Source organism: Sturnira hondurensis, unplaced genomic scaffold (assembly GCF_014824575.4).
Source record: "Sturnira hondurensis isolate 20B ecotype Veracruz unplaced genomic scaffold, ASM1482457v3 Scaffold0000880, whole genome shotgun sequence".
In the NCBI taxonomy this organism is placed as follows: Eukaryota; Metazoa; Chordata; class Mammalia; order Chiroptera; family Phyllostomidae; genus Sturnira; species Sturnira hondurensis.
The window spans coordinates 520,787-534,875 of NW_028073511.1; the positions used below are offsets into that span (position 1 = coordinate 520,787).

General features: G+C 51.9%; 1 protein-coding gene across 2 annotated transcripts in view; it reads right to left on the reverse strand.

The window, feature by feature from the left end:
• The window catches only part of KCNK5 (potassium two pore domain channel subfamily K member 5), a 36,405-nt gene extending 22,548 nt beyond the window's left edge, over positions 1 to 13,857 (reverse strand). The window contains exon 1 of one of the 2 annotated variants that reach the window (XM_037051953.1): positions 13,299 to 13,857. In XM_037051953.1, the coding sequence (XP_036907848.1) occupies positions 13,299 to 13,484 (186 nt within the window). In that variant the 5' untranslated portion in view covers positions 13,485 to 13,857. Of the gene's footprint in view, positions 1 to 6,801; positions 6,877 to 13,298 lie in introns of those variants that run through there. The other variant, XM_037051963.1, reaches the window with a different exon arrangement.
• Between the last annotated feature and the right edge of the window lie 232 nt (positions 13,858 to 14,089).

Consider the following 14,089-nt stretch of genomic DNA (forward strand, 5'->3'; position numbering starts at 1 on the left):
GGTTTTTGCGCGGCTTTAAGTCTGGCTCGTGACTCACACCAGCGATTTTTAAGTGGTGTGCCATGGCAGCCACACCGGTGAGCTACAAGAATTTTTAAAACACGTACTACCTGAGTATTTAGTCAGGAGCACTGATCTCTTTGCCCTTAGATTATCACCTAAAGAAATGACAACACAACAGCAGCCGTCTGGTATGAATGAATCAAAATCATACCTATTTTTCGTCAGATCAGCAAAACATACATTTCTGGTGTGCTGCGGAGCTTCAGCAACTAGCTTATGTGAGACACGAGATGAAAATCGCTGGCTTAGGCAGACCTACTTTGAGAAACACCAAACTGAGGCACCAGGAAGCCGCCCCACCCCCACCCAGGCAGCTTGCGGCCACGTAGCTCTGCTGCAGGCTGCCTGAGGGTCTCTCACTCCCCAAGCCAGAGCCCGGCGAGTCCATGGATAAGCAAGGATCAAACTGTGCAAAGGACCCGGGAGGGGTGTGGAGCAGTGTGTACACTGTTGGGAAAGCAGCTTCAGGAAGGGGAAAGTTTAAGATGCGCACACTGACCCTAACAAAGCAGGTGGAGGGTGATGGGGAATTCCGAAAAGAGAGGGCAAACTAAAAAAAAAAAACCCCAATTCTGAGAACTCTCAAGTCCCTGCATGCTTGGTGAGCACCGTAGCCTTCTCGAGCAGGATCCAAAAGTGCCCCTGGTGTCCTCCCCAGGCACCCTCCTCCCCAGCCCTGGCTCTGAGGATTCTGTCCTGGGTCTAGACAGATGTGAACCAGGGAATTGGTGACACACTTTGCCACACACCCTATCGACCTGTCCCAAGAGAACAGAGTGTCCCCAGGGAAGAGGGCACTGTACATGCAAGAGGTGAAGTGGGGGTGGGGAGGACAGTCCCAGAGTGCTTGCTGGGTGAGAGCAGAATCAGGCCCGATGGGTCCCCCACTCGAGACATTAGTGCCCGAAGTTTTCCAGATTGGAGGCAGACCCATTTGAAAGGTAAAGGAGGGTTATGCTGGTCCTGCCTCTGAGCTCTGGGAGCTGTGGGGGCCGAAGGAGAGGGACAGAGAGCTTCACGGTTCTCGAGACATTCATTAATAATTACCGTCTTAGTGGTGCTAGGGTTTGGAATCCAATGGGGCAGAAGCTGAGGGCCTTGTGGGATTAGGAGGGGAGGGAGTGCACACAAAGCAAATAAGTGCCCAGTGTCGCTGGGGTGGGAGATGGGGTGTCCAGAGAATGACAGGCCTCAAAGAGAGGCAAGTCCCAGGCCCAGGGTCAGGGGAATGTTCTCTGACTGCACCTTTTCACCTGGGAGCACAGGAGACCACCACCACCCCCAACACGTCACACCCTACTTAACAACCCTTAACTTACAATGCATGACCCCACCCCATTGTCCAAGACAGGGATAATACCTAATCCTTCTCTCATAATACCCCAGACCCTTAAAACAATACTGGGCATACAGCTGGTACTCAGCAAATGTCTAACTAATCTTAGCGAACAAGTCCTTGGTTCAGAGAGGGGCAGTGACCTGAACTGGTCACACAGCAAATCAGCCAAGCCAGGCCCCAACTGTCTTCTAGTCCCCTCCCAGGCCACTCATAAGTAGATCTCTGGCCTCAGCTAGTGCCCGGGGGATGGGAGAGGTGGGTGTGGAAAGGCTGATAATCAGGACACCCCCCCCTTTCCTGCTCCCCAGGGGTTGCTGACAAGACACTAGTGCGTAGCTTGCTCCACTTAGTCCACTCAGCACTTACCCCTGGGTGAGAGGCGGCTCTGCCACCCGCCGTTCCAAAGGGGGCCTGGATGCTAAGGTCAGGGCACCCTTCCAAAGCCAACACTGTCAGGATGCATTCCACGGCCTGGGAGGCAAGAGTTTTATTTGAACAGGAGCGATGGGGAAAGTATGAGGTTCTTTCTGTGAACAGGTGCCATCCTGCACCCGGGGCATGGGAAGAACAAGAAACTCCCACTAGACACAAAGGGCACCCAAGCCAAAATAAACATTCGGCCCATAGAGCACCTGCCCGGGTCCTCAGCAAGCAGCAAAATCACCAGTCCGTCCTTAGCCCTGCAGGCAGTTTGGGTGGTATTTACACCCTGGGGGGAAGGCAAGGCTCAAGCTATTCCCTCCCAAGGCGCAGACCAGAGTCCTGCTGGGGGTTAGCCCCGGGGAAGTCAAATGGGGAGATGTGTCTAGAGTGTGGATTTAGCCATCAAGGAGGTGACAGATAATGTAGAACGCAGACAGGAACCCCACAGCTAGGAGGCAACTGTACTTCCCCCTCTAGCTCCTTGATTTTCCTTGAGGACTTGGTCTCTGGGTCCCTGATCCATAAATCCTGTAGCAAAGGGTCAGGGGATGAGCTGACAGCCCCAACTCCGAGCTGTGGCACCCACTTATATAACTCAGGTTTTACTGCTTTAAAAATTTCACACTGAAAATGCAAACAAACCTATATACGGTCAATGTGGTCAGACACGGCAGTGAAGCAAAGCCAAATGAAGACAGCAGAGTGCTGCTGGGTGCTAAAACGAAGCCCAAGCAGAAAACAGTCCCAAGGAGTGTCTGGTAGCTCAGCAAGGTCGGTTGGACTGGCGGGCGGGAATTTAGGACACGGGGAGTCTAAAATGAGGCAACTCTGCAGAGCTCTGGACTCAGAAAGCTTGGGTTCAGGCCAGTAACTAGCGGCATGACCTTGATTAAGTTATTCAAGCTCTCTGCCTCAGTTGCCTTACCTACAAAATGAGGTTCCCCACAGCCCCTGACTTACATTGTTGGGGGGTTGATGAGATGTGGCAATGGCCTTGACCTGGCCCATGCAGGTTTTCCTTCAATTCACGAAGTGCCAGCTCATGTTCCTACTGCTGTGTGACTGTTGTACCTGCCTGCCTTGGCCACCCTCCCCAGTCATTTATGGTATCAGTGGACATAGGCCTCTCTGTCCTCATGAGATGGCTTCCTGTCTATATCGAGGCACTGGGACCAAGGGTGGGGTGAGGCGAGGCCACAGAAGTCTCAGAGTCCAGATCACCTGGGCCACAGAAGGAATGTCAACCCTTAGTCTCAGGGAGAAGCCACAGAGGGTTTTCGAGTTGGGGGTCTGGATCTGACCCTGAGGATGGCTGACTCTGTGGCAGTGACCAGGGAACCTATTAGGTGTGGCAATCGCCTGTTAGCTGCCTCTTATGGCCACTCCTTACAACAAGCCTTCCCTAATTGACCCACTTAGCTCTAAGTACCCCTCTATTGTACTTAACCCTGACCCTGAGAGCAAGGCAACCTTGGCAAAGTTATATAACCTCACAAAGTCTGAGCCTTATCTCCAGAACTGTACAGGGAGTCCCGTTAGATACCCAGTAAGCGCCCTCCAGCTTCAACATTTCATGATTCACTGCCAGGAGAGGTGCCCAGAGCCTGACCCAGCCTCCAAGGCTCTGCACCAGCCAACGACAGCTTCCTGGGCACAGACACGTGGGGAGCAGTGTCCTGTGACCGACCGGAAATTCTCTGGAAAGGTATCATATCCTTTCTGCCCCAGGCTCTGGATGGCCCCAGAAAACATTCTCCTTTCTCAGTCTATGGTTCACCACAATTTCAAGTTTTGCCTCTCATCCCAGAAAAACTCACTCATTCCTATCTGAGATGATAGCAAGGGGTGTGCTGGGCAGGTTAAGAAATCAGGCAGACTAGCCCTGGCTGGTGTAGCTCAGTGGATTGAGTGCGGGCCTGCAAACCAGAGGATCACGGTTTGATTCCCAGTCAGGGCACATGCCTGGGTTGCAGGCCGGTTCCCTGCAGGCCAACTCCCAGCAGGGGATGCATGAAAGGCAACCATACATGGATGTTTCTCTCCCTCTCTCCTTCCCCTCTAAAAATAAATAAATAAATTTAAAAAAATTAAAAAAAAAAGAAATCAGGCAGACCAGTTGGTGTAGGCTGAGTAAGCACTCTATACCCCCAAACCACCCAAACCATGGAGGTTTTGAGTTAGGGGCCACTTACAAAAGGGTTAGAGGTGGGGTGACAAGTGGCCCCACGAAGAAAGGCTCTGGACTAGGCATGCGGACTAAGTTTAACTTGAGTTTGGTTCTAGAGACGGTCTATCCCTAGCTTCTCACCAGGCCTGGAGTTTTCTGTCTGCCAGACCCCACAGAGGCAGGCCCACAGAGGTCACAGGAAGGCACCTCAGATGATGGGTGTGCAGAGCCCTCCCCTGGGGCCAGCATCCTTGGTCAGCTGTTGGAAGGGGTGCCCTGTGGGGCAGGCCACGGGGCAGAAAAGGCCCCATGAAGGCTCCTGTCACGCCAAAGGAGACCTAAGCTAGGGACATGCCCTTCTCCCATGCAGACAACCCAGCCTCCCTCCTGCTCCTCCTCTTCAGAAGGCTCTGAAGATCAGACAAGTTTCCACAAAGAAGGGGCAGGGCAGAGGGGCATTGTCCACACCGCCCCGCCCCGCCCCCCCATCTCTCTCCACCACTGCCACTTCACTTGACTTCTTGTTTTCTGCAGTCTGTGGCCTGAAGACATTCTCCAAAAGTCAGGGATGAAACTTTCTCCTTGCAGCAGGTCTCAAATAGGCCTGGGCACATAGTATGCACGCAGGATGTCCGCGTGATGTATGTGTGACATAAACTGCTGAATGGAGGACGATTTGCTCTGTCTCAAGTTCCTTGAAAGCAGAAAGCACGGCAACCATCCGGCACCTAATCCTGCAGGGACAGACCTGCTAAACGGGCTCCTGCCGACCGCCTCGTTAATCCCAGGGATCAGAGTTTAGGAAAAGCTCCTGAAACAAGGGATAGGAAGAGCAGGGAAGGAGATTCCTGGAGAGAAACAGACCCGGGGAGGGCAAGGGCAGTTTGGTCAGTAAAATCCTTCCAACAGAAGATAACATTAAGCTGGTCTTCATGTTATCAGGACTGAGCAGGTCCCCAGGTTAACTCGGAACTGAGTGAGCTCCACTTGCATTTTTGGCTGTTATCACTCCCAGGGGTATCCCAGTGAAGGACTGTGCTCAGGGGTGACTTGAAGGCCTGTCCTTAACCACTAGGAAACATGGCCTCTCCTCCTGTGGCTTGAAGGGGGAGGTGGGAGTAAATTTTGATAATGGCATGCCCCCTCACCTCTCCAGGATTCAGGGCCGGAGTCTGGGCCTGGCTCAATTTACCCAGGTAACCACCTTATCTTGTAAGAGGCTCCTCCCCTCCTGACTGGACTTTTAACCCAGAGGTCCTCTAGGGCTCTCTGAGTCCCCACCATAGCCAGGCACAATGCTGGGCACCCAGGCCCAAAAGACATGTTCTGAGCAAGTCAGTGGTTGCCTAAAACCCACACCCATTCGGAGCATGGCTTATGGGCTGCACCTGGGAACACAGGGCCGAGGTGGGAAGCTGCGGCCCAACCAAATAACAAGCACTCGGAGCCCTCTCGAATGAACGGATGAATTTACTGGAAGAAAGCGGAGGACAGAGGGGTGAGATCTCACTTGGGTCACACAGCACAAACCAATACTGTGGGCAGAATCGGAACTGTTCTCTACACAGTGATTCAGACACAAGCACCGGCCACTCAGATAAAGGGAGGGGCTCGGCTGGGCTCCTCTCCCAGACTTTGGGGCAGGCATCAAGGGGACCGGATAAGCAGCTACAGCAAGATTACAGTGGGCCATGGGAGGTGACAACAGCCAGAAGTACACAATCCTCCCTAGATATTTAGGCAGGAAACCCAAATATTTACAGAGAGGAGAGGAAAAATAGAATATACATTTGAAGCCAATCAAAGAGTCCTGGCCACCAAGGACCCTCTGAGAGGGGAAGTGGGTGGTGTCTGCCTCCAAGGAGGGTACAGCTTTGACCCCAGATCCCACGTGACCACTTCCAGGGAGGTCACCCATGAGACCATCAGACACCAGAATTCTCCAAAAGGGAAAAGGTCTGACCAAGGCCCGGGGCAAGTCAGGACTGAGCAGGGAGAGCCTTTCCTCTTTCCTCCAGTGCAGGGAGCAGGGCTACACCGGAAGAAAAGGAAGTAAACCTTCCATAATTTAAGGTGGTGACCATGAACTCTTTTGAGGGGAGGGTTGTGGGTAAATCTGCAAAAAATGGGGAATGGAGGAATTTAGTGCATTTTATCACCTGTGCTTCCACCACATGCAGGTTGGGAGCTCTGTCCATGATGGGACCTGAAGCATGCAGGGAATGGACCTCCCCCACTCCGCAGAGAGACAGGGTACAGGAACAGCAGCTGAAACATGGCCAGTTACCTGTCGCATATACCAGGAACCCTGTTTAGGTATTTACTTGGATTCTGCAGGCATGTGGGAGCTCCTGTACTATCATCCCATTTCACAGATGAGGAGGTGACTTACTCAAGTCACACAGTTGAGTAAGCATCCTGAAAGTCATCCCACTGCTCTGAAGACACCACTCAAGCCTTGCTTGCATTTCCCACCCATAGGCCTTTGCTCCTTGTTTTTCCCACCTTCACTGTGGCCTCATGAAAGCAAAATGGTTCAGTGTGGGCCCTGGGTTCCAATCCCTGTTCTTCCACTTCTGAGTGGTATGGCCTCGATTGACTTATGGAACCTCTACGGTCCATTCAGTTGCGCCCCCCATGAGGACGTTCCGGCTAGAGTACATACTGCAGAGGGCTGCAGCAAGGATTCATGAGATGGTGCTCAACAGTTCACACAGCAGTTCACTGGCCAAGCAAGTGCTCAGGAACTGTTAGCTGGCATCACCGCCCCCACTTGTTACTCCAAACCCCTAAGCTCTACTCCACTCACGGTCCTCTGAAGTCAGCAAGGTACGGTGAATCTCAGCCTCTAGCTAACCGTGTAGACCCCAGCAAACGCTCTGGCCTCTGGTTTCCTGTACAACAGGCACAATAATAACCGTGGACCCAAAGGACTGGTTCACTGAGACACAGGTAAAGCACCAGCCCAAAGCCTGGCACATAGCAAGTACTCAGCAGAATGCTCACGGGGGGCTGCTTATCCTTCCCACCTGTCTCAAAGTCCCCTTCTGTAAGTTCTAGAGCAGAAACGACCTCTCAATGGCACACACTTGTACCTCCAGTAGACTTACCAATGTCCACCAGGTAACAGCTGCTTACCTTTCTTTCTCTAGAGCTGGTCCTCCCTGAAGGCAGGGGTTATGTTTTGTTCAGGGCCAGATCCCCCACAGGCCAGGGGGTTCTACAGGCCTCAGGAAACAGGAACTGAATTCTCCAAGGCCCTCTGACCCGCGTCCGTCTCTCCAACCTCAACCATCTGCAAACCATCACTCAGCACCAGGACCATATTTCCCCTCATTTCACCACCAGGGCCCTGTTTCTCTCCCCAGCTAGACTGAGCTCCTGGGGGCTGGAGCCGCGTCTGGTGTCTGAGGCTTCAGCCAACACTGAAATGACAGCTGGCAGCAAGGGACTCCTCTGTGATTCCTTACTGTTGCCCAGGTCTCTGAAGTTCAGGGATCAGATTAACTGCTCATAAAAAGCCTACAGGCCTCAGGCAGCTGTACAGAGCTGGACTATACTGCCCCACATTTACACAAAGGTGCAACTAAGGCATAGCCCGGAGAGTCTTATCAAATGGGGGATGTCTTTGGCAGGGAGGACAACCCAGAACTCCCCAGGGGCTCCGGGAAGAAAGGGAGTAGTATCTTACTGAAAGCTGGGGTATGACAGAGCATGGGCAGGCTCTTTGGGGGGTGGGGGGCGGTGCTCTGAGCTCTGTGGGCTTTGATACTCTATCATATCAGAAGGAGAAAGGGAGGAAGTGTCCTTATCATAACGTTCTTGGGGTGAAGGGATCAACCCAGAGAAACACCGTTCGTTTACAGGAGAATATTCCACTTCTTTTAAGTTACAAATTAAGGCTGTGAAGAGAAACTTTCTGAAACGCTGTTCACTCCCTGACTTGAAAATTGCAAAAATTTGGTAAGCACAAATTCCTTGGCTAAACCCAGAGAGCTGCCTTATCTGACCCTTATCTCCCTGCTCCATGGAGGAAGGCCAAGGCCATCCTGCTGGACTGACCCAGCAGGATGCTCACAGGAGTCTCTGGGACTGTCCTCTACCTTCTCCATTCCCCAAAAGGAATACCAAAGAGAGGGAGATAAATCTATTTCAAGTGTTCTCCTAGTCACCCACCTCACCTGGCCGCTCTGTACCATCCGGTGCTTGCCCACAGCACCACTTAGATCTGAGATCTCAATTTGTACAAAGACTGTCTTGGGAGGACCATTCTCAGGGGCGTGGCTCCTCTACTCCCCAAAGCCTTGTGCTTTCCTGCTCCCCCCGCCCCTCCAAAACACACACATAGAGTTTTGAAGCTGAGCCTGATCTAACAGCCAACAGCCAAGTTCAAGATGAAAGCCCACGGCCTGAGGTCAGAGCCAGCCAAGCACAGCATTCAAAACTGGAAGATTCCGTTTCTTTTATAGGACAGACTATAAATATGGCAAAACCCCAGGAAAATACTTAGAAGCAGCAGTCATCACCTCCCTTTCACCCCACCCCCCCAATAAGAAGCACCCCCCTCCAGAACATTTCAACACTTGCTAATTTCTACCTTCAGTAAGTCTCTATTAGCATGCCATCTGTAACTGGTCTGAGGGCTCTAGTAAAATTCTCAAAATCATTCAATAAAAACTCACTCTACTGTTAAAACTCTAACCAGAGCAGTTAACTAAGGCACATTTATCAATCTGGAAAAAAAATTAGGAGGCGCTGCCTGGACTTTGAGCAAAACATTAATTTGGGGGGGAAAAGGAGCCTTTAGGAAGGGGCCCTTTTCTTCCATTCCTCTACCAAACCCGCTTTCCATTTCTCCATTCCTAGAAGGTGAGAGTTCAAATGTGAACTAATGACGCGGGGCCTCCATGATTCTGGACAATCAAAAGACCTGTTGTGTTCCCTTTACTCACAAAGGCATTTAAATAGACGGGTGCACTTTTACAATTTCCAACACGGCTTGACGCAAAAGAGGTTTTCATGTTAACCCTCAAATCTCCAAAAAAAAATCCAATGAATGTGGCCCATTCTGAGCATTTTGGTCAGATGTAATTTTACTGCATGGCTGTATTTTTCATATTTTAGGAGGAGGATTAGTGTTAACAACAGGATGTGAGGACCTCAAAATTGGAATGAGCCCTACGACTGAACTGGAGCATGTGCAGAGTAGGTAGGGGTCTAGAAAAATAAAAGGGAGAGAAAACCTCCCTAGGATAACACGGTTTGCAGCTTAGGCAGTAAGGAGGTCAGCAACATCCAAGAAGCTCCTGGGAACTGGTCATCTATGTGAGCAGTCTCGGAAAAGCCAGAGTTAGGGATGGGGTGTCCCAGTGGAGGGATGGCCTGGGGTGACCCCTATTTATCATACCCTCATGAGACTTGGGCATCTCAAGAACCACAGCACAAAGCAATACCCTATCCTGACTCTCCCCTTCTTCACCCTGCTAAACCCTCCTAATTCCAAGACCCTGCTCTGGCTTTATGTCACCTCCTCCTGGAAGCCCTCCCTGACCCCTCAGGCTGGACCTGGGGTTGCTCAGTAAGAGTCCTTTCTGAACACCTCTGTGGGGCCCTCAGAAACCATTGTCAAGGTGGGTTTATTCATTCTTACCTCCAGCAGCCAGCCAGATCCTGGCTGTGTCTTAATTCACCTTTGCACTCCCAACACGTCGCTCAGTGTCTGACACACAGTGAGTGCTAAATAAATGCTTGTTGACTAATTTCCATGTACTTTGGAACACAACACACTTAGATTTGAAACCTGACTCTGTACTATGATACTGGCAATATGATATCATTTTTCTAAGCCTCATACTCATCTATAACTGGAGTTAGTCACCTCGATTAGATTAAAATAAGAATGTATGTGAAGTGCTTAATGGGAGCCATGGTGCTTGGTGAGCTCTCAGATCCTTCCTGTTTATGATCACTGCACACCAGAGGCGATGGCCGAGAAAGACTCATTCTTCCCCTTTACCCCAATCCTCTGCATTTTTGTGCTTTCAAAGGAGTGGGGTTCAGCAGACTGACGCTTACTTTGTTACTGGAGGAGGTGGCAGCACAGCCAGGCGCAGCACGGAGGAGCCTGCGTGCAGAGGCCTGTTCTTGGGGGAATGGAAAATAGATTTCCCAGCAGACCAGAGTCCAGCTGAACCAATTTACTAAACTCACTTACAGACCAACCACTGAACAGCTTCACATGCCCAAGAGGGAGGGCAGGGGTGCGTGAGGAGGCAGGCAGCTGGTCCCCGCCCCAGGCCATACTTTCTTGATGTGTCACCAAAGCCACTCTAACTTCCCTGACCTCCAGCGTCCTTACGTAAATAGGTAAGGGGGCTGTACGGAATACCTGAACTAATACAGGCAAAGCATTTGGCTGGTTGCCTCGATCAATGTGTGTATTACAAGCGCAAGTGACAGGTTGGTCTCCTAAGTTATATCTACATACATCTGACTGAATGCTGCTCCTCTACTTGACCCTCACCAGGCCCTCATTTTGCAGATGAGAAATTTCAATGGCTTGATGAGTAAATGGCCAAGCCAGATGGCAAAATCAGATAGTACCCTCTCTCGTAAAACACAGATATTGCCCACAATGCCCAGCATTAAGGGGATCAGTCGATGCTAACTCTCCTCACGGGAGCCTCTGCAATTTAGGAAGAGGCTGTCGGACAGGGTGACCCAAACCCTGGTGGAACAAGGGTCACAACAAAGGATTCAAAATGATTCTGAAGGCGGGAAGGAAGACGACCACGTGGTACAAGGCTGGTGGGGAGCACACAGCATATGAAAGTCAACCTCTGCCTCAACTCAACCACAGGCTGAGCAGGGAGGAAGCACCTGACAACTCAGGGCCTATTTCCACAGATCTAAAGAAAGGTGTGTAAACTCCCTTTCTCACAAATCTGAAAGCTAAGTTTCCAGTGTGAGAAAAACCCCAACCCAGGCTGCACCACTCCCACACCCTTCCAACAACCCGTCCCAAGAGCCTGCCCCCACCCCAGGAATTCCTAGCAAGGGACTTCTTTAAATTACAAAGGTGATTCAGAACTTCAGGTGGAAAATGCCCAAACAACCCAAATGGAAAGATTTTTGAGTTTTCATTTTCCCTTAAACCAATTTCTGGCCTGAGGCAATGCCCAAAGTCGCATCAGAAAGCCTGGCCTCAGCAGACTTCTGGAGACCAAAAGTAACACTAACAAAATGCTTCCACTGGTTTTCATTTCTCGGGTTTTTCCTATGAAGAGAGGAGAGTTGACCATTTGGAGATGATTTGAGAGATTTTGGCTGAGGATGGGGACAGGGCTATCCATAATCATCTCTAAATCATGCTGGCCAAATGCCCAAATCCATTTTCTAAAAGTTACCTGCCTGCTTTGGGAATGGGATTTAACGGGACCTCAAAATAAGAGACATTTTGTTTCTCAAACACCTTAAGAAAGCTGTCTAACCCCCACAGCTCCTACCACCAGCTGCACCAGGCCGCCTCACCCCGACCCCCCTTTTCCCTTCTCCTTATGTTTTGAAGTTTATTTTCCCACATTCAGCCTTGAATTCTTTCCTTCCTTCCCCTGCAGTGGTTGGTGGAGGAGCAGCGAAGAGGGAAACTTCGAGGGCAGCTCGATTCTTTATCATACTCGCCTCACTTCTTCCCCTCTAAACAAAGCCCTGGAAGAAACTAAACAACAGCTCGTTGTCCAGAAGAATTGTTTCCTCAAGGGAAATTATAAAGTGACCCCTCCCCAACACATGCACACAGGGCAGACCCAGCCAAAGGAACCCACGTCACCCCAGAACTCCTGCCATCACAAGCTAGCCCACCTTCTGAAGTTCACCCTCCTTATTAACCTCACACACCACCAGGCACCCCTCCAGGGTCCCCCGCAACTCTCCCCACTGAAATCAAACACCAACCTGCTGGCCTAAGCCTGCCCTTTCCAGTGGCCCCTGAGAGAACAAGTCTACTTGCCCAGCTGCTAGGAGGCACTAATATGCTCACTCCTGAATGTCTAATGATTTGGGGACAGAAAGGGAAACACAAGCAGCTTCATGGTTTCCAATGCTCCAACCTTCCAAGAGTTCAGGGCAGGAAAGACAGACAAGGACTGGTTCATTCCCATTTCATAGATGGGGAAATCAAGGCCAGAAAAATGAGACAACCAGACAGCCGTAATGTATTGGAGGATTGCTGTAGATTGAATGCTGTTTCTCATCAAACCTCCTTCATGGCATCTTTCACCCCAAGAGAAATGTAACATCTTAGATCAACTACCCCTATTCCAGCTCACAGTCTAGAGCCCTCACCAGACCTTACTCTGGTCCTGGTCATTTCACTGGAGGGATGCCATCAGTGCAGGCCAAGGGTGAATGGCTGAAGCTAAGAGCCTTCAGGAATCTGGGGTGGAGGGTCTCTATTCCCAGCGAAAGGTCGTTTTATCCCACTGAAGTCAATGCCATCCATAGGGCTTAGGAACCAGAAAAAACTCCCAATGCTAACACGGGTGAGAAAACTCTCCCCACCACCTCCCAGTCTGCACAACCTCTTTCTACCCACCCCAATGGACTCTCTGGGTTTTGTTCTTTTGTTCAACCTATTACTTTCCAAAGTTTAATTCCAAGCCTTTGGAGTAAGCCTACCCTGATAAACAAATAAGCTATCCGGGAAGCCTGAGCGCATCTCCAGCATTCCAGTCACCAGCCCCCATCCCAGTGGCTCAGGCCCGCAAAGCCCCTTACCCGACTCCTCAGCCCTACGGGGAGAAGGGGATCTTTGCTTAGGCTGGTTCTGAGGACTCGCCCGCAACTCTGCCGGGCTCACATTCCCGAAGAAAAACCGTGCGGGAGCGACACTGGCCCCGGAGATGGGAGGTGGAGAAGCTGGGGCTGGAGATGACACCCCGCTCGGCTCCCGAACTCCGGGAGCGTCTCCAAGGAAAGGCAAATGCCTTTATCCGCCCCACAGCCTTCCTCCAAGGAGGGAGGTACCCACACCGAGCCACTGCAGGGCCCGGTTCACCCGGAGGTCAACCCTAAATTCTTCTCTCTGGACAAACTGGCTTCCAAAGAGCCTCCGCATGTGGGTGACTCCTGTGTCCACGGGTAAACGAAAGATACCAGCAGCCAGATCCATGGTAAGACATTCTCTCCTGTCACTCCCAGGCCAACCCACAGGAACTGAGGGTCATCCAAAGCTGTGAGGAGTGCCCTTCAGCACTCCTAAACCTGCAGCCAGCTTCAGGCGTTTGTACGTGTAAAGCGGCGCCTCACCTGCAGGATCTTGTCCAGTCCCTCCTGGCCCAGACACGGGAATTCCTTGAGCAGATGCAATTTCTGTGTATAGTAGTTTTTCTTAGACTCTTTCCAGTGCGGCTCCTCCAGCACCTCGAAGATCGCCGCACCGATGGCCAGGTAGAAGATGATGGCCGAGGTGAGCAGAGGGCCCCGGTCCACCATGGTTCCCGAGAGGCCGTCTCCTCAAGAAAGCGTCCCCTATCCCCAGTGGCTCCGGGTCCACCGGCCCTCCAGCCTCTGGAAACAGCTGTTTGAATTTGGAGCTCCGCATGCGCAGTGCTCCGTATTCCCGGAGAGGTTCTCCGACCAAGTTGCTTCTCCAAGTCGGCCCCCTGAGCGCTGGGAACTGTGCGTGGCCCTGCTCACGCGGGCCGGGGATGAGCACACACCTAGGGGATGGGGGTCGCACTGGATTACAGTGGCGAAAGCAGCTCGGGGAACTCAGGGCCAGACTCTGGGAGACACGTGGGCCACCCTAGGAGAGCTACAGCAGTAAGCACCGAGCTCGCCTCCGCGCGCCTCTTTAATCAGCTCCGAGCGCGCACTGCCCGCCCGAGCCTAGCCCCCCCCCTGTGGGGGAGGGGCCGCCCCGGGCCCGCCCCCTCGCCAGCACCGCCCTCGCGCAGACCACGCCCCACGCAGTCCGCTGGGTTGATCTTCAACGCTCCGCGCCCTTCCTCGTGCAGGTGGGTGCCTGGTGCCGAAAGCCTCAGTGGTTGTGGTCTCCGGGACTCGCACTTGGTACTAGTACTAGTGTATTAAATAAA